The sequence below is a fragment of the Barbus barbus genome (assembly GCF_936440315.1).
Source record: "Barbus barbus genome assembly, chromosome: 48".
Taxonomy (NCBI): Eukaryota; Metazoa; Chordata; class Actinopteri; order Cypriniformes; family Cyprinidae; genus Barbus; species Barbus barbus.
This window is the reverse complement of record NC_136726.1, coordinates 10,252,473-10,277,510: the sequence shown is the minus strand read 5'-3', so window position 1 is coordinate 10,277,510 and position 25,038 is coordinate 10,252,473. Positions and strand designations below refer to the sequence as shown.

Below are 25,038 nucleotides of genomic sequence, written 5' to 3'. Positions count from 1 at the left end.
TTTCTGTGGACTTGAAACTTCGTCTTTTTTCACAAAGACAAATTTCTGTCAATAAAAGCTCATTCTGATTCTGATCTCCACTAGATGGCGATATGAACTCTTTTATGTTTCTCTGTTTATGAACTCTTGCTCCTTTCTTAAACTATATACAACTAAACTAGCCTATATGTTTTTCCTTGTTTATTCAAATATCATGTCTTATATTTCATTTGCTGTCTTTTCACTGACACAACAGTAAACAAGTAGGCTAACTTTTGAATGAACGAATGACTAAATAAATAAATAAATTGTAACTCTCTTTTGAGAATTTTTCATAAAATAATGAAAAACAAAATGTTTACAAGATCATTTGAATACGATATTTATAATAGCCTGAAATTAACTTTTTCACTCACCAGCCAATTTGGCTACAAAATTTTTAAGTTATTTAAGAAGTTAAGTTATTCATAACTTCTACTAGCCAAAAAAACCCAACAGAAATAAAACAACAGCCTGAGGCTGTCTACACTGGACGTGACAAAGCGACCATTTCAAATCATTTTGTGTCAGTACTAGGGATGTGCAATACTAACAAAAAATAATCTCAACATTTTCTGGGATTTTATCGATAAAGATAATTAGAGGATATTTTGCTGAGTGTGTTATTGTGCTGGTATCTTAAGGACTGCCGTGGACAGCTGGCTCCTAAAGTTTTTGATATTCTTCATATGTGTGGTCTATTCACAGCAGTGGTAGAAATTAATCTGTTTCAATAAGTTTGAATTGATTTAGCCTTTTATGGGCATTTTTACCTTTATAAAATTATTTTTCTAAAAGTGTGCATCATCTTTTGAGTCAAATTCTTACATTTAATCAGTCAATTATAATAATGCATTTAGGCTGTTACTAAACAAATGAAATCAGTATCAATAAAATTCATCTTTACAGAAGATGCATATGAAGTGGCATTTAGATGTATTTACACATGCAGCTAAGAGGGACATGGAATGCTTTAACTTGCAGTTAGAAATGCATAAACAGTGTTTTGATATTTTAAACATGAAATGTTGAATACTGATATTTGAAATTATTTAAAAAATGAAAAGATACAGTAAATGTGAAATTAAAATCACCAGTAGGTGGCATCAAGTCACTGTTAATAAGTGAGTCATTGCGATTGAACCGAATCATTTATCGATTGATTGATTCATTCAGGAACAAAACACCGTCATGTTGCGCTGTGGCTGTGTTTGGAATATTTTTTGTTGTCGAAATAGCACAAAAACAGGAAATATGGTGGCTAAAACGTAAGTCTCTTGATATTATCTTATTGTTTTTTGAACTGTTGAATAAAATCAATATCACATTTGTAACCTGATTTTTAAAGAAAAACGGCACTCTTCGTGTGATATTGATTAACTATATGAATGCATATAAATATATACATTTTCTGCCCCCTTATCTTGAATTATGATCATTCTTAATGCATTTTAATAAACTGAATCATGCAGTGAAAGAACGCACTCGCCGGTTTCACACTGCAAGCGTAAGCAGGGCGTACGCAGCGCGCAAGCAGGACGGAAGCAGAGCAGAAGCAGCGCGTATCCATTTTGCATTCACACCGGCAGCGTTTGCAGCGCGCACCTATTTAAAATACATTACAGATGGAAAACTGTATTATTATTATTTTTTTTATAAATTACGAAATATAAGTTTGTTTTCAACTTTCTTTAATGCTTTGTTTGCGTGTAGTGAGAGTTGTTGACAGAAGGAAGGCAATCGCGCTATATATGTTGTTAAGAAGACTACGAAAAAGGATGAGACGCAGACTTTGGGTACACTCTGTACAGTTTACACACAATGTAAGATGAAGGAAGATTAGCCTATCTTCCTCCTCAACTTGAAACATTTAATTGTATACGAATGTATCTCATATTTCTTATACATGTGTGATTATTGTGTGAAAAGTATCCATTTTTAAATAAATGTTTTTATTTCATCAGTGTTGTTTCTTTACTGATTGTAATACTTCAAAAACTGTAGGCTACTGATTGGATTTGCATGGCTGAGGCCAACACAATGCTTTATCCTGAACATTACATTGCAGTATTGACAGTGCTTTTGAGGTTGTCATTAACCTTTCACAGTATTGCTTTTACATATTTTATATATGTGTAGAATAATTTAAATGCTAATATTTTGATATATGAATTATGGTATAAATTACCTATTTCATTAAAAAAAACATTACTAAGAAAATCATTTGTAGTTTTTATCTATCTTATAAACAGAAAATTTACATACATTACCCATCAAAAACATATAGAAAATCCAAAAAATGTCTGTAATAAGTAACCTTAAACTTCTTAATAGACACGTTTTTTAATGATCAATTTATGGAGAATTAAGTCTGAAATAGACATACAGTATAGTCTACAGCTTAGATGTATGTAGCATGTGTGACCTTATTCTGTCTATTGTATTTAGTTAATTAGCTATTAATTTGTTCGTACTTGGGCATGCCAAAAAAATACGCGCTGCTTACGCCCTGCTTACGCTTGCAGTGTGAAACCGGCGTAACTAGTGCGCGCGCATTTATTAGTCTAACCAGACTTCATCATGTATGCGTGCACTCTGTAGATGTGGTTTGTTTGGTTTTTGCAATACACTCCATAATGTCATGATGTCTCACGAGTTCGGTATTTGCGCTAAACCTGTGCAGACTTGACTTGCATGAACTTCACCAAGACATTAATGAGTGAACACAACTTACGAAAAGTAACTAACCCGCCATATATATATATACAGTATATATATACATCTCTCTATGAATAATGCACGATGTAGATTTTTCGAGTATCTGGCAACTCCAGGAGTCAGCTGACCTGCTGAGGACATAGGAGTAGCCCCAGAGAGTACTTGGACAGTGGAGGCTCAGGCACACCGCAGCGCAGCTCTACTGTGACAAAAGAGGGATCGATCCCTGCTTTTTAATTAGCGATCATGAGCAGCACTCAATCTTACAGTCGCTTCAGTGATGAAACCTACAAAAACTGGCTGAAAACAACGGAGAGTCTTTACATACTGAGGAGACGCATTAAGCGCTTCATCGAAGAGGAAACCGAAACTTATCACAACTCTCTTTAAACAAGAGTTTGTTCAACAATCCCTCCTAACTATGGACAGAACTGTAAGCAAAAGTGCGATAATAAGAAGGTAACTTGTAAATGTCAAGTCAAATCTATATGTATAGGACTATATTATATTTCGAGTTCATAGGCTACAGTACAATCTTTAGTATTGTTACTGCTTTCCAAAACAATTTAGAATAATAGTAATGCCACCTTATCAAATAAAATGTGGATTAACTCAAATGGAAATATTACAAAAAGTATAAAAGATTGTTAGTTCGAATCAAAAATTCAGGGAGTGTCTCTCAAACTGTGATATGTTGCTTCACACAGCCTCTCTGTCAATTGTGTGAACACTGGAAGAAAGAAATCGTGGCCAGTTATAATGGGAAGGGTAATAGTATACACTGGGACAACTGCCGACCACATCTATGGCCCACAGATAAGTGGGAAGTTGCCAAGGTAAGCTACTTTCATCATTAATAACCAATGCCATTTAGATATTTAGTGTCAAAAAATGTATGCTCATTACATTTTTAACTTTGTTGATTGCATGTTTCACATATTTTTTATGACAGGCACATATGCCACGTGGGCACAAACAACATCGCTTGTTTGACCAGTTTGATATTGCTGCCATCCTGAACTTAATGAGATTCTGTAAACATTTCAAGAACATCCCAGGACAATGTGTGAGCAAAGTAAGTATTCTGAAATTCACCTTTAAACATCATTCTGAACCTCTATCAATATCTGTGTTAAACTTCTCAAATGCTATGTGCTATTAATAGTATGTGGCCAATGTATCTGTGTGGATATTCAAATACCGTAGCTCTCATGTTGTGCTGGATAACATATTTTACTCTTGTTTCTGTTAAATAATTCAGGTATTAAATGTACGGAACAGTGTAATGCACTCGCCTGACTTCAGAATGAGTAATGAGGACATGAGAAGTCATCTTAATACGGTCCTGCAGTTGGCCGAGAGCCTCAAACATCATATCCCAGAACTGAAAGACTTGGAAAAGGAGATAAAACAGGTTGATAGAGAATTACTTTTATTATTACTACTAGTAGTAGTAATATTATAAGACTTGCGGGAGGAGCTAACAAAGGTGGGTGGGGAATTATTATAATTATTATTAAATACTAATACTAATTGACCCAATGTTTTCCTATTTTCTGTATAGTTTTACAACATCTTTGACAATAATTTCAATCAAGCCCCGTGTGAGGTAGATGGCCAAAAGGAAGATCTCCAGACTGTGAAAGACTTCCAGCAAGTTCTGGATCGTGAGCAGCAAGCCATGAAAGACAGGATTGAAGACATTATCTCACAATTTGAGGGGATCCAAGATGAAAATCTCAAAGTAAGTACAGTAGATCAACATGACAGTTAACTGTGAACTGCATAATGTTTGTTCTAAAACATGACTTCATGTCAAGGAAAAACCTCAGGACATGAAGAGTCTTCTGGACTTCCTGGATCAAAACAAAGATCTTCTGGAGACCCTGGGTCCTGAAGTTGACAAACTTAAAGAGATGCAGGCTAAAGTAGATCAACATGAAGAGAAGATCACCCACCTGATAGTAAGAGTGGACCAACTGGAGAAAGTGACACATGGTAAGATGAACTGAGAAGAAAATAATGGCATTAATATTGATTCTTAATGTAATAATTTAGCAATATTTAGTTTCTACTTGCTTCAAATGTGTTCTATGGGCCAAAAGTGAACTCACAAAGAACGTTTAACCACACATAATATCCCATGAAAATTACAAACTGGAAAACTTTGAAATTATGATTAAGGCTAAGAGGAGGTCAAAACATTGTGAAAAAGAAGTACACTTTATTATACTTTTAGAAAATAGTACTATATAATAGTAATATACTTTAAACGAATATAATACTTGTGTGAACTGAATGTAATGTTTTCAGACACTTAATTATCTTTTGCAATTAAATGAAAATGTATTTTAGTTAACATATTAAATACAATTAGTATTTAACTTGTTTGCCATATATTTAAATACAGTTTTATATACACATTTGTAATAATGAAGTTGCAATGTTGTAAAATGTTATAAAGATGTAATGTACTTAAATAAGTCAGTACCTCAAAATAAGTGTACTTCTTTAAGGCACGACAATTAAAACATAATGATTAAAAAAATATACTTTAAAGTAAAACTTTCATTTGAAATTTTTTTAAAAAGTGCACTTTTTAAAAGTTGTGAAACAATCATGAAAGTGTACTGTCTTTAAAGGAATAGTTCAACCAAAAATGAAAATTCTGTCATTAATTACTCACTCTCATGTCGTTCCAAACCTGTAAGACCTTCGTTCATCTTTGGAAAACAAATTAAGATAATTTTTGATGAAATCCGAGAGCTTTCTGACCCTACATAGACAGCAATTAGCTACCACATTCAAGTCCCAAAAAGGTAATAAGGACATCGTTAAAATAGTTGATGTGACATCAGTGGTTCAACCGTAATGTTATGAAGCTACAAGAATACTTTTTGTGTTGTCTGATTCCAGTATATCTTCATCCACAGATCCAGTTATTCCTAGCAACCCGCCTAAATACAAAAATCATCTTTATGAATATTGTCAGGCAAAGAAATGGCCAGGGGGCAAATTTCCTGATTTTACAGAGGATCAAGAAGCTCAAGGTAACAAATTATTGTCCAATTGTTATTAATTGTATGATAGTCCTTTAGAAACAAGTGAAACATGTATTTGTCTAGACATACAGGAAAAGTGGATGACATTCTTTCATTCAGGTTGGATTCAACAGTTAATCATGCAGTTCACATCCTCTTCACAGGTTACAGAGGTAAAGTGATGGTGAATGGGCAAAGTTTCACTGGCATTAAGGTGTTTAAAGACAAAAAGGCTGCGCATCAGGAGGTTGCATACATTGCCCTCGAGCAGCTGAAATTACAAGAAGAAAGCACAGATGAACCATCAAGCTCAGTCAAACAGCCTGAGGCCTCTTCTTCATCTTCATCAGGTGAAATATCACTAAGAAATTGTAGTATTGAGTTATGTTACACAGTCCTGCTCTGAGCTCTATGTATGATACAGTACATCATTTTGTATTTGAACATTTCAGGGATCACTTTCTTTGGTAAAGTGACTGTGGATCTCAGTCGAGAAGTGGCGTCTGATAGATGCTCTTCCAAGGAAGAAGCGACTGAAGCAGCTTATAAGGTTTTATGGGAAAGTTTTTGCATCAGTGCTCCAGTAGAAGGTAAAGTACAACTCTTGAGCTTAAAATGTAATGTAAAGCCAAACAGAATTATTTTCACCAATTTTTATATCTAAATAATACTTAGTTTAAAATACTTGAAGCTCAAGAGCTTTGTTTATGCATTTATCTATTACTGTTAAATACATACAAGCAGGTTTGCATGTAATGTTTTTGGAAATAAATCCATTTCAGGTTTGTGCAATAAATGTGCAGTTTTAACCCTTTAATGGGTAAGAATGCCCTCTAAAATACATCATAAAATTAGTTTATTGCCTCTTCCAATACATCAGGACTCAAATAACATTTTCGTCAAATACCATAACTTCTATATTGCATTTGTATTTCTGGAGTCAAAATGATTTAAGGTAAAAAGATACACATAACCAACAAAGTACTATGGTAATACCATGTTTTTAGAGGCACAGTCTCTGAAGTACTTAGGGTTTTAAGTTTAAAATTATTTTGTGAATAGCACAATAAACCTGGTTTTCTTTCTTGCAGCAACAGGTCAGACATACAAGTCAGTGACGATGGAATATTTAAATACAAATGGCTTCCCAAAACCAATAGAAGATTTTGATGACAGCACAACCATCTGCAAGCTCAAACCCATTGGCCCTTTTACTTTTTATGACAAAGGTAGCTGTACTTCTACACTTAGTCATTCATTAAACATAATTTATGTTCCTTTCACAAAAGTTTTGTGTTGATTTACAAGCCATTGTTTGCTGATGTTTAGTTTGCATTTCTTACATTTCTTAGATGGCTCCACCAAGAAGAGACAGGCGGAGCAACAGGCAGCTAAAGTTGCTCTGCAGCGTCTGTCAGGGATCCTCAGTTGTCCTCCAATATCAGATACTGAGAAGAACTTCAAAGGTGTTCTGAAGGAGTGTCTAGACCAACTGGGTCTCAAAAATCCTTTTTATGACACAGATAATAAAGCAGAGGTCAGTGAAGAGCCCGTGTCCATTGACATCAGCTCCGACCTGATTACTTCTACAGTATCCATCAGTGAGGCAGAAGTGAAAGATCATTCAGAGTCTGAAAGCTTCTGCACATCAGCACAGCTCCCATCATGCCAAGAGTCAGTCCACGGTCCTGTTCCTGTGCAACCAGACCCTCCTGACTCCAGCTCTCCAGCCTCACTGAGGAAAAAGCCCAAGATTGAATGTCCAGGTAATGGAGCATGTAGGAAGAAAGATGATGTGCTATTGCAGGAGACACAATTAATTAGTGTTTTTTAATTAATTAATGAATTGTCTAGTTCATTTTTTGCACAGGAAAAGCAGACTCACAGCAAATAATAAAATAATATTAATATAATATTTTATTATATTATATTAATATAATATAATATAAAAAAATAAAAATAAATAAATAAGGATACAACAGCAGAGAAAAAGTAAAAAAAAAAAACTATCAAACATTGAATAAACAAAAAGAAATGTGATTAAAATAAATATTTTTGTCATTGCAGGAATCACTTTCTTTGGTAAAGTGACTGTGGATCTTAATCAAGAAGTTGCGTCTGATAGAAGCTCTACAAAGGAAGAAGCGGCTGAAGCAGCTTATAAGGTTTTGTCGGAACGTTTTCACATCAGTGCTCCACCAGAAGGTAAAGTACAAAGTTTAGGTTATATTTCATATAAAGCTATTTTGGATTGGATTGGATTCAATTTATTGTCATTGCACATGTAGATACAAGGCAACGAAATGCAATAGAGAAGAAAAATACAGCACAACATGAGGAAAGGAAGGAGAAAAAAAATAATCCTCACACTATGCTCCTGAACGGGAGTACAGTGTGAGAACAGACAAAAAACCTCAGCATAGAGCACAGTCAATACAGGAACTTGCAGAGAGTAATCCAGTTCAGACGACCAGCCATCCGGTCTGCAGCCATTACAGCGCTAACACAGACCCGTTATCAGACTGACGGGAAGAAGCAGCAAAGGCGTTGGATGTGGGTAAAGGGAGGTGAATGTATATCTGTATCTATGAGCGTATGAGTGTGTGTATGTGTAAGTTTGTGTGCCTAGAGATCCGCCGCGCTGGCACTCCAAACAAGTTGTCTCAGTCCGCAGGTTGTGGTGCGACACAGCAATTGCCATGGAAACGACCTTGGCCGGAACCCAAACGCTCGACAATCACAAGGTGTCTGTTGAGGGGAGGGAGGGAAGAAAGAGCAGAAATCAGCAGAAACCCAGTTATCATGGTTCCGAATAGGTAGATGTCTTCAATGTCCTCCACGGAAAGAGCCGCCAGACACACGACCCGCCACCTCTCCCATGCGTCCATCGTGTAGCCAGCTGCGAAAGTTCCAGCAGGACACCCGGGCTCTCCCGATCCCAAACTTCTAGTCGAGAAGATGGTGTCAATTGCGTTAAGAGACCAGTTGATCAGATCCATAATTTCAGTTTTGTCGAATAGTGCAGAGAGAGTCTCTTCAATGTTAGACAAGGACAAGACGAGAGAGCAAGCAGGGGAGGTAAGGGTAGGGAGGGAAGAAAATGCGACCGCCTTCGCTGAGAGCCAAACGAGGAATATATATTTGCCAGTATATTGACATGTGCAGTGTTTCAGGCCGCTAAATACTATTTAATGTGCTACTGCAGTTGTTTTGGTGTTACTGTAAACCAAATATGTAAGAATGTGTTAGAATATGTAATATACAGAACAGACCTGGTTCTAATGTTTTCTACAACAGGTCAGACGTATAGGATGGGGATCATGGAACATTTCAACAGGCATGATTTACAAAAACCAACAGAAGAGTTTGTTGATGACGACAACACAACCGTCTGCAAGCTCAAACTCATTGGGCCTTTTACTTTCTATGACAAAGGTGAATTAATTTCTACTGTTATTCATTGACTGAACATTATTGGGGTGAATGTCTAGGTCATATTTCATCAGCAAAACAAAGTAAAAAACAAAAAACATTTTGCCCAAATAAAATGTGCTCTATTTTAAGACTCTTTTAAGATATTACATTTTTTATGACAATTAACAAAAAAGTAAACAACCCATATAGTGTGAAAAATATATATTATATTGTGTCCAGACAGGATGAGGTTCTCTATGGTATTGGTATTTTTTGTCTGGCACAATGCAAATCTTTATGCAGAATATAACTTCTTTATATGTAAAAGTCATATATATTATTTTCATTGTGTCATGCACCCATTTATGACCATTTAATTTCTTACATTTCTTAGATGGCTCCATCAAGAAGAGACAGGCAGAGCAACAGGCAGCTAAAGTTGCTCTGCAGCGTCTGTCAGGGATCCTCAGTTGTCCTCCAATATCAGATACTGAGAAGAACTTCAAAGGTCTTCTGAAGGAGCGTCTAGACCAACTGGGTCTCAAAAATCCCGTCTATGAAACGGAAGAGCATAAAGCAGAGACCGGTGAAGAGCTGGTCACCAGCGGTATGAGCCCAGAGCTTTCAAACTGTGAGTTTAACTTGAAAGAAATTACCGTATTGACCTGAATATAAGACCATGTTTTTTTTCTTGGAAGTACATCTGAAAAAACACGGTCGTCTTATATTCAGGGTCTAAACTTTGACATATCAATAATACACCCACAACAATAGGTGGTGCCAAACACGCATAAAACGAGTGTGCCATGAAATATGTAATGTAATGTGTGTTGTAAATATTGCGAGTGAAAACAAAAGAAAAAAAAACTGGCAGGAGTCGTGACTGTCATGTTAGCCTGATGGGAACAAACTTTCTCTGTAAGTGATTTTAAAACAGAAGACAGTACCCAGATTTGAAGACTACAATAAGATTTCACTTCTACTGTTAATACAATTTTGGTAGCTACTATGAGATGGATATAACATTTAGGCTATAATTCAGATGGGCTACCTGTTATTTTTATGGTATATCAATAAGTGTATATTTTTAAATGTCACTGTTGGTACATTTTTACCAGTATTTACCATACTTTCAAAACAAAAAATAAAATAGGAAAAATATGCAATATGAAAATAATTTAAGAAAAAATGTTTTACAGAGAAAAAAACAACAAGATTTGGTTTTCAAAAAGCCTTTTTCCAAAAGGTACATCTGAAAAAACGTGGGTCGCCTTATAGTCGGGTCAATACGGTAGTAAAAATCTTTGTATCTACTCTGATATATCAAGTTTTGGAAAGTAAGGTTTTTACATTTATGTTTAGTCATTTGGCAGACGCTTTGATCCAGCGACAGTTTAGGTTGAAGTCGAGTAGTATCGAAAGAGATGATTTTTCAGTTGTTGCTTGAAGATTGCCAGGGATCCAGCATTCCGGATAGGGGTGGGAAGATCATTCCACCAGCCAGGAATGGTGAACGAGAATGTTCTGGAGAGTGATTATGAGCCTCTCTGTGATGGTACCACGAGGCGTCGCTTACTAGCAGATCTCAGACTTCTGGAGGTGATGTGGATTCGTAATAGTAAGTGGAAGTAGGCGGGTGCCAGTGGTCGTTCTATATGCAAGCATCAGTGTCTTGAACTTGATGCGAGAGGCAACTGGTAGCCAGTGCAAGGAGATGAAGAGAGGTGTAACATGGGCTCTTTTGGGCTCATTGAAGACCAGTCGTGCTGCTGCATTCTGAATTATTTTTAGAGGTTTGATTGTGTTTGATGGAAGACCAGCCAGAAGAGCATTGCAGTAGTCCAGCCTAGAAATGACAAGGGCCTGGACAAGAAGTTGTGCAGCACGCTCTGTCAGAAAGGGCCTGATCTTTCTGATGTTGTGTAGTGCAAACCTGCAGGATCGAGCAGTCTTTGCAATGTGCTCTTTGAAGGTCAGCTGGTCATTAAAGATTACACCAAGATTTCTGACCGAAGTTGATGGGGTAATTGGGACAGGGGGATCTGATGATTGACAGTGTCAAAAGCGGCAGAAAGATCCAGCAGAATGAGGACTGATGATTTTGAATCAGCTTTTGCAATTCGCAGGGCTTCAGTGACTGAGAGTAGTGCAGTCTCTGTTGAATGGCCACTCCTGAAACCTGACTGTTTAGCATCCAGTTTGTTGTACTGTGAAAGAAACAATGAGACCTGGTTGAAGACAACTCGTTTGAGTGTTTTCGCTATGAATGGAAGGAGAGAGACAGGTCTGTAGTTTTCTATAAGAGAAGTGTTTAATGTAGGTTTTTTGAGCAGTAGGGTTACCCGAGCCTGCTTGAACGCAGTGGGGAAGATGCCTGTGAGGAGAAATGTGTTGATAATGTGTGTGAGTGCTGGTTAGAGTGTGGGAGAGATTGCTTGGAGAAGGTGTGAGGGGATTGGGTCAAGAGGACATGTTGTAGGATGGCTGGAGAGGAGAAGTTTGGATACTTCTGCCTCAGTGAGGGGATAGAAGAAGATGGGAGTTTGAGCAGTGGATGTGGTTGGTTGGAGGTCCTGTGTGTGTGGAGGTGAGAACTGACTACTGATTGTTCTAGTTTTGTCTGTGAAAAAAGTGGCAAAGTCATCAGCTGTTATAGAAGTGGTGGGAGGTGGTGGCGGGGGACAGAGGAGATAATTAAATGTTCTGAAGAGATTGCACATGTCTGGAGCGCTGTTGATCTTGTTGTGGAAATGTGAGGATTTGGCAGTGTGGACTTTAGAAGAGAAAGATGAAAACAAAGACTGATAACTACTCAGGTCCGATGGATCGTTTGATTTGCGCCATTTTCTCTCTGCCGTTCTGAGTTTGGTCTGATGCTCACAAAGACCATCGGATAACCAGGGGTTAGAACATAGATAAATAAAATACCTAGACGCCTCATTGGCCGCTTTGAGCTGTTGCTGCGATACGTCAACGCGTCTGCCATATTTATCCGGGCAAGACTGCTTTAAAAACAAATGGAGGTAAACTGGGGAGCTGTGTTTTTTCTGGATAAAAACACGATAACGTTTACATTTATCAGCCGATTTCAGGGATTTGTGATCTACATGGACTTAAAAATAAAGTTATTAGTTATTTAGTTAGGCTTGGAAAATGATACATTTTCATAAGAAATTGTGAAAGCTCACACTCGTGTTGATTTGGTAGATTTTTTTTGTTAACAATTCTAATATTAATGTAGTATAACTAAATTTGAATGTATATTAAATGAAATTAAGTTTTTTCATTGCTTTCTCTGTCTTCAACCCCAACATTTAGCTTTTCTTGTGCCTCAGGTCAGAACACAGCTCATTCCCTTTGAAATACTGGGGGACAAAAATAATAATAATACATAATACATATAAAAAGATGAAATAATACATCTTTAAGTACTAATAATTTACCATAATAGAGAAAATGGAATAAAATCTGCAAATACAAATCAAAAAGTGACAGACTGGTAGTCTGCTTCCTATTTTCATAGCACTCTATACAGATAAAAACTCCACAACAAACATTAACAAATGTAACTGATAATCCTTTATGGATCCAGTAAAACTTAGTTACAGTGGTAAAATATTATGCACTGATACAGTGCACAGTAAAAATATAGTAAAAGTGTTATGAAATATTAAAAAGTATATGTAGTAAAGTGAATAATATAATAAAATAGCGAGTACAACAGTACAATAACATAAGTGATATAGTAGATTTATAATAGCAACAATTATATGTATAATACCATAATAAATGAATAACAATAGATGAATAATAGCAAGTAGAATATGTAATATCAAAGGTGGAATAATACAGAATAGACAATAATGAAGAATATAAAGTAAACTAAATAATAGTGAAAACTACAGTTCCCTATCTGTCGTTCACTACGAGTTATGTCGTGACGACATTAGGGGATTCACTTGGGAGCCCCAATCACCTCTGATATTAAGAGAAAACGCCAATGAATATTGGCTAGTGGATTTTGCATACCTGAGCCACTCCCTGTGCATACGGGTATAAATACGCGAGAGATGCATCCACTCATCAGATTTTTTGCTTCCGAGCCGAGTGGATGAGAAGATTGCTGATCTCCACAAAGCCTTTCCACCTCTTTATTTTGTTCCCGTTACGGTGCAGTCAGCGGTGTCCCTCCAGCAGTGATTCCCCTGGGCACTTCAACTGAAAGAGCAAATTCTAAAAGAGCAAATTGCGGACGGTTCGCGTCTTTTCAATCTTTTCTTTTCTGAAAAGATTGGCACCCTCTGCCGCCACCCGTCCTGGTCTCTCTGGCTCGAGCAGAGGACCGCCGGCTGGTGCTCTGGGAGATCTGAGGGTGACAGTAAGAGCTTCTCCGCCGGGCATGTCCCCACGGACCTCTTACTCCTCACGCAGCGATCGTCCCGTCCGGTTCCCGAGTGATCTCGCTGGTTCATCCCACGGAGCTGCCAGCATTTCATTCAGTGCGCTACCCGAGGATCAGATGTCGATCGCAGCATCGGGGGATGGGCTTTCGTCCTCCAAGGATGAAGGTTCGGCTGCTGTCGCCACTGCCGAGCTGGACCCGGAGTTGACGGCCATGCTTGGCCGGACAGCCGCAAGTATCGGGCTTGAGGTCAACAGACAGCCCAGTCCCGAGCCCTCGCAGCTGGATGATTGGTTTATCGGGGCGGGACGTGGCTCACAACCGCGCTTTGCCCCGGTGCCTTTCTTCCCGGAGGTGCATGAGGAGCTGACGAAGTCATGGAAGGCCCCTTTCACGGCCAGAAGCTGGTCGTCTCCCTCCTCTATCCTCACTACCCTCGATGGCGGGGCGGCTAGGGGGTACGTGGACATTCCCCAGGTGGAGAGAGCGGTTGCAGTACACTTGTGCCCGCAAAACGTCGCCACTTGGAGGAATCGTCCGCGTCTCCTGTCTAAAGCCTGTAAGCTGACGGTCTTGCGGCCAAGGTTTACAGTGCTGCGGGCCAGGCCGCCTCTGCCTTGCAGGTATCCTGCAGGTACACTAAGCCAAGGCTCTAAAACAAATGCACGAGGGTAGTACCGACCCGGGGTTGATGCAGGAGCTGCGCATGGCGACTGACTTCGCCCTCTGGGCGACGAAAATAATTACAGCGGCTATAGCATTTCTGTCCTAAAGAAATGGACAAATATTAAAGATTAAGTGGACATTTTAATTAAATGGTGCTTGGTCAATATTAAACTAGGATTAGATCGCACAGTAATGTGTAAAAATAATCACCAGGCCGTTGGCGCCCCCTGCAGGCCTTTGTTGTTATGCATAATCTACATTAGCTCTATTGTTTATAATTCGTTATGTATTTTAACAGTTTTGTTCAATAAAACCATATAATTTCTTGCTTTTGATACTTTATTTGAACTAATTATTGCTATTATATAGGTATTTTAAGTAATTTTAAAGGCTATTGTTCACTTAAATCTATTTTTTTATTACCACAAAAAAATTAAATAAATAAATATATATATATATATATATATATATATATATATATATATATATATAATTGTAGGGCCCTATAAAATCAGTTTTATTTGCAAATTCAGTTTTTTCATTTTAATTTTTCTATACTTTTAATGGTTAAATTAAATGTTATTAATCAAAAAGCCTGTCTAATTAATTGAGTTTTACAGTTTTATCTTTACCAAATTCTGTTTTCCATTATTTTCTGGATTCCAATTTAGTGGTTCCATTCCATTTTAATAATCAAAAGCATATCCATTTAATTGATTTATTTACTTTTTTTTAAGTATTTTTATTTTATTTTTAGAAATAAAAATACTGCACATTTACATTTTTCTCCTAAATAAATTCTGGTAAATAATATTTCTGGTAAACACTCCTTTAAAAAGTGTTTTTTGATGATAATTGTATTATTATTAGACTAGAACACTTTGATTTCAGTGATTTGGACTGAGATGGACACTTGCTACTTACAATCTATGCTGCACTTTACTTTTGCTCTAAAACAAGGATTTCATAGAAATTTCATAGAAATAAGTAAAATTGTTGATTTTTTGTGTGAAATTAATTGTTTAGATTAATCGATAAATTAGTCGATAGATTAATCGAAATAAAAATAGTCGTTAGTGGCAGCCCTAATATAATCAGTCCACAGTTTTATGATAAGCTATCGAATCCTTATAATCTAGTGATGATAAACTTACTCTTTGTAAATGAGTAGTGAAATTAAAGAGAGATGCTTTAGCTCCATAATCCTGACCGTCTGACACTGTCTTGTCAAAGTGCTCACTATAGCCTACATATTGTGCTCATAGCACAATTTACTTCATTATATAAACTACAATATGTTAAAACTAAGTATTCATTTAAAATTTGATTTCTTATAAAGTCTCAGCTTTCACAGCTAACTAGCGATATCGCTAGCTATTAATCGTCTGACACTGGTGGCTAATTAAGCTGACAAAATAATGTTAAAAATTACCAAAAAACATCCAGAAACAACTGTTCATTCTTACCTGTGAAAAATAATACCCCGAGATCTGTTTTTATTAATGTGCAACGGTCTGTAGATCCCCAAACTGCCGACGAGTCGGGTATGTTTTCTTCTGTCCCGATTTGAGATTTATGGAGAGTTGCCCAGACCAATATGGCGGCGACGTTGTTTGGCGTCTAGGTATTTATTATGTCTATGGGTTAGAAGGGGCAGCCCATGCTGGCCTGGAGGAGAGAGGACAAATGTTGTCTAGACAAGAGGTTAAGGTGGAGCATAAAGTGTCAGTAGCTGCATTCACATCCAGAGATGAAAAATGGGTAGGTGAGGGAAGAGGGGGAGGATACTACAGAGGAAAGAAGGAAGGGGGAAAGGGAGCATAGGTTTCGTCTGAAAGTAACCGGTAAGGGGGTTGGTGGCACCCAGGTAGCAAAATGTAATGTAAATGTAATGAAGAAATGGTCAGAGATATGTAGTGGTTGTACCAGAATGTTATCTGCAGTACAATTGTGTTTGTAAATTAAATCAAGTTGGTTGCCTGATTTTTGCGTGCTAGTAATGGTAAGGCGTATGAGGTCAAATGAAGCTAGGAGTGAATGGAAGTCTGTAGCATAAGGCTTGTCTAGATGAATGTTGAAATCGCCAAAGACTAAGAGTGGAGTGCCATCCTCCATGAAAGAGGACAGCAGCCCGTCTAGCTCCTCTAGCAAGGTGGCTAGAATTTGGCCAGGGGGATGGTAAATTAACACAATCTGGAGTTTTATAGGAGCTGTTACAGTAATCGCATAAGATTCAAAAGAGTTGTAATTGCATAGGGGAGAGTGGGTTGAGTATTTCCAATTGTTTGAAATGAGCAGACCAGTGCCCCCACCCCGGCCAACTTGACGTGGGGTGTGAGAGAAAGAGAAATTGTTAGCAGCTGGGGTTGCTGAGTCTTCTGGAAGAATCCAGGTCTCAGTCAAGCCCAAGATGCTGAGTGTGGATTGTAAAGAAAAAGCAGAATGAAGTCAGCTTTGTTTACTGCTGACTGACAATTCCAGAGACCCACAGAGAAAGAAAGAGGTGTAGTAGAAGATGTAGAGATAGGGCGCAGGTTAGCAGGATTACGTTGCCGTCTGCGTGTGATGTTAGAGCGTGGTTGAGAGAAAACTGGAATGGTTTGGAAACACATGATAGAGGATAAGAAAGGAGAGTGTGTGAGGGAAGAGTGTGTTGCTTGGTGTCGTTGCTCGGTTAAAGTCACGCAGGAAAAAGTCGTCTGTCTTTACACTCGTCGGTCTTCACACGAGGAGGCTGAATACAACGGCTGAACGCTTCAGCGCATCAGTGCCCGAATATCAAATAATTACAATATAAGAAACTAGAGTGAAAACAGCTGTGGCCGGCTTCTGATCAGCCCAGCCAATAGCCTAAAGGGGTGCTAATAGCTCAAGTTTTCTTTTTGTCTGCAGTATCTATCAGTCAGGCAGCAGTGAAAGAGCATTTAAACCTGAAGTCTGAAAGCATCTCCACATCAGCACAGTATCCATCAGGCCAAGAACCAGTCCATGTTCCTGTGCAGCCAGACCCGACCAACTCCAGCTCTCCAGCCTCACTGAGGAAAAAGCCCAGGATTGATTGTCCAGGTAAAGGAGCATGTAGGAAGAAAGATGATATGCTATTGTAGGGGACATCAGTAGGGAGCGCTAGTGGTACACTGTAAAAAAATAAAATGACATGTTTAAGGTACTTGTTGCAACTCTGGTCTCATCTATTGGACATCTTTGTGTATTTTACAGAAATCGATGAGCTGTTTAATGTATATAATCTCAAGCCACCACAAGTGAACGTGCAGAACATACATTATGATCAGAATTTCAAATGCACTGTGACAGTCACCCTGGAAAACTACACTTATGCTAACAAACAACAAGGGTACGACACCAAGAAAGATGCCATTAGAAAAACCTACCTGTTATTCGGCCGTGTGATGGAAATTTTGGATGCTAGCTCAGGTATATATTTGTGTATTTATGTATTCATATATAAATATACCAATGCATTTATGTTCCTTAACTAATGCTTTTTTCTTTACTTCTAATTCAAGATGAAAAGAAGTCTAGTGCGCTGGTGAAGCAGCACTTTACTAAGAGGTCTCTTCCTTTTCCTCAGGAAGATGTTGAAGGATCTGTAAAGCCATTTTACTGCTCACTGAAGAACATAACTTACGATGCGAAGTATGATGGACAAGGTTAGTATGAGCGTCTGAAGAAAAAAAGTTTATACTCAATAGAATCAAGTGTAATGGGGTCAATGACAATTAAATGTGTCCAAAATAAAGAAAATTAAAGTCATTTTTAATAAGGATACATTTTTCTTAAACTCCAGGATTTCTGAAGAATCATGTGACACAGAAGACTTAAGTAATGATGCTGAAAATTAAGATTTGCATCACAGGAATAAATTACATTTGACAATATATTGAAATAGAAAACAGTTATTTTAAATTATAATAATATTTCACAAAATTACTGTAATTTTGATCAAATAAATGCAGGCTTTAATGAGCAGAAGAGACATCTTTCAATAACATTAAAAATACTGTACCATTTAATACTATTTGAATTGTAGTGTTTTTTTTATGTAAAAAGAAAAACTTTATGTATTATAATTCATAAATATCATTATGTTTTTGTTTTTTGGGAGATATTTTAAAACATGAACATTGACACAGTCAATCTTAATATTAATTTATTTTCATTTTACACTGCTTCTTAAAGCAATATATTCTTTAACTGGGAACAGAAGTGTAACAAAAAACATGTAATACCTGTATGAATGCCATTGTGTTCAAATATGATATGGTCTTTTTTAGGATCTTCAGAGGATGAAGCTAAGTTAGGTGCTCTCCAGAACGCCTTACGTTCACTACCACCTCTCTTTGGTTATCCTTCACTACCTGGAGCTGATAGTGCTGAAGTGGTTCAGAATCAGCTGAGTTCCATGCTGAACGGGGCCCATCAGAAAGAGCCTGTCATTGACCTGAAGTCTGAGGAACGAGCCTCTATCAAGCTGTCTTTTTGCAACTATACGCTGAAGTGCACATGTCAAAGCAACAAGAAAGCAGCTCAAAAACATCTCTGTGAACGCATACTGGGTCTGCTGGGGGTAAAGACAGGTCAGAGCCACTGAACACCAATCAGTTTGTCTTTCTTAAAGTACATTATTAAGTGAAATGATCATTTAATGATTGTCATTCGGTTCTGAACCTCTTACAGAAGCAGACAATGCACCTTTGAGAAACTCTAGTTGAGTGGTTCAGAAAGCAGAATCTGCCACAGCCAGTGTTTGAGCACACAGAAGAAACGCTTGGAGCAAAGGCTACTTTCTCTGTTCCGTTAACCTGCTGCGGTCCAGGTGAGCTCACATACACACTCTCAACATCATAATAAAGATTCAGTAAAGATTTAATATTATTTATAATGTTTAATAATGAATATATGTATGAATAATACATTGTAAATACAGTACTGTTCAAAAGTTTGGGGTCAGTGAGATTTTGGAATGTTTCTGAAAGTCTAATATAACTCACCATGGCTGCATTTATTTGATCAAATACAGTTTATGATTAAATAGAGTAGATCTGTAGTTTTGTGAAATATTATTTAAATGTAAAAGAACTGTTTTGTTATTTGAATATATTTTAAAATGTAATTTATTCCTGTGATGAATTTTCAGCATCATTACTCCAGTGTCACATGATTATTCAGAAATCATTCTAATATGCTGATTTGCTGCTCAAGACATGTTTCTTATTATCAAAGTTAACAGTTGCACTGCTTAATATTTTTGTGGAAACCATGATACATTTTTAGGATTCCTTGATGAATAGAAAGTTCAAAAGAACACTTTTTGTAAATTAAAATCTTTTGTAACATTATATTGTAAATAACTTTGCTGTTACATTTGATCAATTTAATGCATTCTTGTTGAATAAAAGTGTTAATTTCAATAAAAAAAATACCCCAGACTTTAGAATGATAGTACAATTCATTATAAATGTTACAATTTTATTCATATTAATAATCAGAGTAAACAGTTCTTCTGTCAAGTTGGAAATATTTGTGTGTAATATTAAATATTAAAATATTACAGTTGGTTACAAGTTGGTTGTTTGATTTCTAGGCTGGGAAGACAGCTGGGAAACTGCAAAGTCGAAGCTGCTTCAAGAGCTCAAGCTCAGATTTAGGTTTCTGGATGACAAAAATAATTGAAATTTTATTTTAGCTGGGAAAAAAAATTGGTCTGCATGTCCTACTCTAACTTGACCTGTCCTGGTGAAGATTTTCAAACCTGGCTTGCAATTTTATCAATCTTAAGGTGTTGTTGTTGTTTTTTTCTTTTTCAATACAAATATCGATTTACATTTATTTATTACATTTTAAATCTGCCTGGGATTTAAATAAATGGCCATGGCATTGAATGAAATTCAATGCCATGTATTTTAAAATGATTCTAAAATTCTAAAATGTATTTTAAACATTTATACCAAAGGTATACCAACTGAACACTTTTAACATCAGAAGAAAATAAAAAATCAAAGAAATGTAATTTTATTAAATGGAAAACCATTTTCATTCATTTTCCAAAAGGTACTGATATTGCACTGACCGAAACTCTTTCAAATTGAACTGAGATTCAGTTTCAGAGGTTAGGTGTCTTTGCTGGAAAACTAAATTGAATCTACTACTGTGCATATGATTCAATGAGATGAGCTACATTATTAACAGTTTGGTTGGTCAAGTGAATCTATTCATTCCACACTTGACCGCAGAGTCATTTTACAGTATTTGCTTGTGTTGAGAAATTGTAACATACTGTACATGAATCAGATCTTCATAGGCTTACAACATAAACTGAGCCATACGATGTGAGCTTTAAACACCAGCTTCTGTCTTTTGTATATTTATTCATCTTTTTGATTAATATTGCCCTTGAACTGTCGATTGTGCAATTTGAAACCTGTTTACAATGAACTACAAAAAATGTTTACAAAAACCTATAGTTTATCAAGTATAGTGAGGCTAGAAAAAGCATTATTGATTTAGTAATAATGCAGTGTATTTTTAATGTATTACAATTGCTCTTTGAAATACTTGATTTTAATCGGTACGTTCGTAATATTCATGTGTATTTCTGAATAATGACCTTTTTCCAGTACTACATTGTGTAACTGACTTATGCAAACATCTCTACAAATATAATAAATGTATTATTTATCTATTATTCAAATCAGTATTTCATGTGCACATTTTCTTTTAAATGGTAAGATAATAATTCACAATAAATACCAAAAACCCAATAGTAACATTAATAGGCTGTTGAATTGTAGCCAGTTTCCCTTGAATATACCGGCCCAGACGGTTTTACGTGTAGTAAAATTCTTAAAGGGATAGTTCACCCAAAAATGAAAATGTGATGTTTATCTGCTTACCCCAAGGGCATCCAAGATGTAGGTGACTTTGTTTCTTCAGTAGAACACAAACTAAGATTTTTAACTCAAACCGTTGCAGTCTGTCAGTCATATAATGGCAGTCAATGGGACTCACGGCTTTGAGAAAAAAAAAAACATACACAGACAAAAACCAAATTAAGCCCTGCGGCTCGGGACGATACATTGAGGTCTAAAGACACGAAACAATCGGTCTGTGCAAGAAACTGAATATTACTTATATTGTTTTCTACCTCTGATCCGCCGCACGGTCCAACTGTCCTGAGCGCGTTCACAACAGCCGTGACACTTCTTCTTCTTGCTTTACGGCTGATTGCAGACTTATAAGTGCATTACTGCCACCTACCTCTCAAATGGACCATTGACACTCCTAATTGAGATTGTAGATAGAGTGTCAACGGTCCATTTGCCAGCTGTCATTATATGACTGACAGATTGCAATGGTTTGAGTTAAAAATCTTCGTTTGAATGTTTTTGTAAATGATGGAGAGTGAAGGAATGCGTGTCAGGTTTTATTCCAACAGGATGTTAAAGCTACTCTGGGTCAGGATGTTCTTTCTGAATGTTCTTCACACCCAGACCTCACCAATTTCAGGCACCAGCTTCATCCAGACATGCAATACTGTCTACTGCTCATATTCCTCTAGTGATTACCGCTATGAGGAGTAATTTCAATGCACAAACATATTTTCCATTCATGTTCAGGAAATGTTGGAACCCTGCCCTGCTCAATTAAGATATCATGGCCACAAATTAAGAATTTCTTCCCTTGTTTTAAGTGAATCATGGCCAGATTTTGCTACAGTTGAACTGTAAATGAATTATTAATTGTGGGAAACAACTTCTTTAGGCCTTATCACAGTGTTTATTATTATTATTACTATTTTTTTTTTTTTTAAATGTAGCCTATACTGGTGTTTTTGCATCTTCGAAATTGATCAAATCAGGGGAACTTTTTTCATCTGCCTTCTGTGAAAAGGTATAACAAGTTTTGCTAGCTTTCTCTGTCATCATTGTACAGTACATTATTGTTAGTGATTTACATGTGATTTACATTTTAATTTGGCAGATGCTTTTATTCAAAGCAACTGTACAATAAGGAAATAGTGTTGCTAATAAAAATAATTATAAAGATAAAACAAATACTGAATATTAAATTTCTTGGCGCATGTATTTCCAGTGATGTTTTAGCATTACTTGTATACACTTATTGCTTTTATAAATACTTTGAATCAGTGTTTACTGTATATGAATGTTAAATCTTTTATATGATCAGTTTTCATTTTCATTTCAGTTCAAGTTTTAGTAATTTTTATAAGCTTTTATACATTTTATTAGTTTTTTGTAAAACATATTTCTATATAGCTTAATGTTATTTCAGTTTTAGTCATTACAGCCATTAACACGTCATTTTAGTACTTTAACTTAAAATCACTTAATTGTAGTAAGTTGACAAGGCAGTTTTTTAAGTTCAAAGTTTTTTTTATCCAATATTCATATTTAAATTTATGTTTATTTCATATGACTTCAGAAGACTGGGAATATAATGCACGACTCACAAGAGCCGCTTCTGTTGTCATTTTTTGTTTCTTCGAAAAATACATCTAGGAGCAAAGAGGACACTGGCAACATGCTGACTCACAAGACAGGGCAGGTTACTTTTGTTATGAAACAAAGTCTCAGCTTTAAAATTGTAATTTTTTAGAAATTCAAACAATAAATACCATTTAATGTGATGTTCTAATGGCATGTGAACCAATCATCTCTTACTCTTTACTTATAGCATGAAATAAACATAAATGAACATCAGAAGGTGTCTTATTTCAGCAGCGGGAACACGTCAATACACACAATTTTTGAAGTCCATGGACATTAATCTACTCTCTCTTGTCTGGTTTGTTTGTCAGACAAAATGGCGCATTCGGCGTTATGATTGGTCAGATCACCTGTCAATCAAACTCTCTGCAGATCACCTGTCAATCAAACTCTCTGCAAAGGGTCAATTGAGCAGCTTGCACATTCTGCTGAATATCTCATTTTGTGTTCTACAAAAGAAATCAAATATATGATGACAGAGCTTTTTTTTTGTGATCTATCTCTTTAAAACTCCTGTTTTCTATCAGGTAATGGACTGAAACCTGGTCTTTTTTCATCTCTGATGTTCTTCCATCACAATTTTTGCCCCTTCCAAGACATAAAGCTGTGAAACAGACCTCCAAACTAGTTCATAGTTTTTTGGGGTTTTTTGACCATCAGGGTGGGCCGAAGACTTCAGGAGGAAGGCCAAGCTCATGATTGGAGCCAAACCTGGAGGACACCGTCTAGGCCAAACATATATATTCCCTGCACAGCCCTCAAATGCACTGTAACACTACGGATATACTACAGTAACTATACACCTCCTCGCACTGTTTGTACTTTGCTGACTGAGAGCAACTCTCCCCCCTGCTACTGTTACATAAGAATATGCAACCTAACCATAGTCCTTGATCTGTCTGAGGTGCCAAATACTGTTGAAGTATGCAATTTTCATGTTTTGCAAGCAGAGAAGGGGGACTTCCTTCAGTGTGGGTAACAAAATCAGATAAATACTGACAGGAATGCACCATTGAACGTTCAGAAATGCCAAAACAAGTCCTTTCAAAGACAAAACGTAACACTGTATTTGAAAGGAAATAGTAAAGCTGTAGGTATGTGTTTTAAAGTGTGAAGGAAGAAAGAAAGAACCTGGCAGGTGGTCCTGTATAAGTGCCAGAGATACTGGCTCCCACCCTGTCATGCAGTCTAAACGTTTGTGTCTGAAACGTTAATCCACCTGACATTATAGAAACTGTCTACTGCAGTGGATTTACTCTCCATAACAACAATCAGATTGCATTATGGTAAGAAGGACGACTGTGTTTTCACAACTGTTTAAATACAAGAGCGAATATCAAGTGTGTTTCTTGGTACTGTGCACAGCATATTCTCAATACATGATGCTTTCATAGATGCTCTCATTTTTATATGGCTCAATGACATGAGGCTCTTTTTATTTATTTTTTGATCCGGATGTTTTATTAATTATTATTATTTAAGAAAAGGGGGAAAAAAAAGTTTTTTTAGGTTTTTAAAAAGTTCTTCAGACTAAGAGAAATTTATATATTAAGAACTTTTAATTAAAAGGCTTTTTGAGGAACGGAAAAAATATACAGCATCACTGTGAAAAGGATGACTTTTAGAACCTTTATTTTAAAGAATGTATGATGATTGTGTTAAAAATACTTAATTCATTTTAATAATTTATAGGGGAGGCATAATTTCAGAAATGTAAGGTGACAACTGTTCTGATATAATACAGAAAAAGCCTCATTAAAAGAATGAAACAATGGTTTCTTATTAAGAATTAGGTAATTTGTCAATGTTTTTTTACAATACAACAAATAAACAAAAGTGATTTACTGCTTATTTTAATATTTGAAAATCTTTTGTCTGCCAATTTGCCAGTGTTATTGTAGTATCACTGAGATAATTTTATATTTATATTTTCAATGTTTTTTTTATACTTTCCATTTCCGTTTTAATTTTAGTTAAGTTTTTAATTAAATGTCTTTATATAGTTTTTTTTATTATTATTTCCGTTTGAGTTATTTTTAAACATTAAAGGGATAGTTCACCCAAAAATGAAAATTAAATACCTCTCAAATGGACCATTGACACTCCTAATTGAGATTGTAGATAGAGTTTCAATGATCCATTTGAGAGATAGGTGGCGGTAATGCACTTATAAGTCTGCGATCTGCCTTAAAGCAAGAAGAAGAAGATGTTGTGTGAACGAGCTCAGGAGAGTTGGACCGTGCAGCAGATG

General features: G+C 36.4%; 1 protein-coding gene across 3 annotated transcripts; it reads left to right on the top strand.

Annotated features, from left to right (window-relative positions):
- The first annotated feature begins 2,861 nt into the window (after positions 1-2,861).
- Positions 2,862-24,609, top strand: LOC306866365 (uncharacterized protein). Of its 3 annotated transcripts, none has more exons than XM_079411536.1 (20): positions 2,862-3,195; positions 3,444-3,572; positions 3,689-3,811; positions 3,998-4,150; positions 4,301-4,480; positions 4,557-4,734; positions 5,670-5,786; positions 5,942-6,127; positions 6,230-6,367; positions 6,875-7,006; positions 7,130-7,543; positions 7,845-7,982; positions 9,075-9,212; positions 9,586-9,822; positions 17,152-17,325; positions 17,479-17,694; positions 17,787-17,930; positions 18,555-18,857; positions 18,958-19,096; positions 19,865-20,969. In XM_079411536.1, the coding sequence occupies exons 3-19, from the start codon at positions 3,695-3,697 to the stop codon at positions 18,990-18,992; spliced, it is 3,000 nt and encodes a 999-aa protein (XP_079267662.1). In that variant the 5' UTR covers positions 2,862-3,195; positions 3,444-3,572; positions 3,689-3,694; the 3' UTR covers positions 18,993-19,096; positions 19,865-20,969. The 3 variants fall into 3 exon arrangements, with proteins under 3 accessions (XP_079267662.1, XP_079267660.1, XP_079267661.1); XM_079411534.1 differs by having other exon boundaries at positions 2,872-3,195; positions 6,869-7,006; XM_079411535.1 differs by lacking the exon at positions 19,865-20,969 and adding an exon at positions 23,448-24,609 and having other exon boundaries at positions 2,876-3,195; positions 6,869-7,006.
- The last annotated feature ends 429 nt before the right edge of the window (positions 24,610-25,038 follow it).

What these genes read in the sequence shown, in the direction of transcription:
- LOC306866365 (XM_079411535.1), top strand. Translation starts at nt 3,695, where the DNA reads ATGCCACGTGGGCACAAACAACATCGCTTGTTTGACCAGTTTGATATT. An exon ending in CATCAGTGCTCCACCAGAAG is followed by an intron (nt 7,983 to 9,074) that starts GTAAAGTACAAA and finishes TTTCTACAACAG; the next exon opens with GTCAGACGTATAGGATGGGG. An exon ending in AATTTTGGATGCTAGCTCAG is followed by an intron (nt 17,695 to 17,786) that starts GTATATATTTGT and finishes TTCTAATTCAAG; the next exon opens with ATGAAAAGAAGTCTAGTGCG.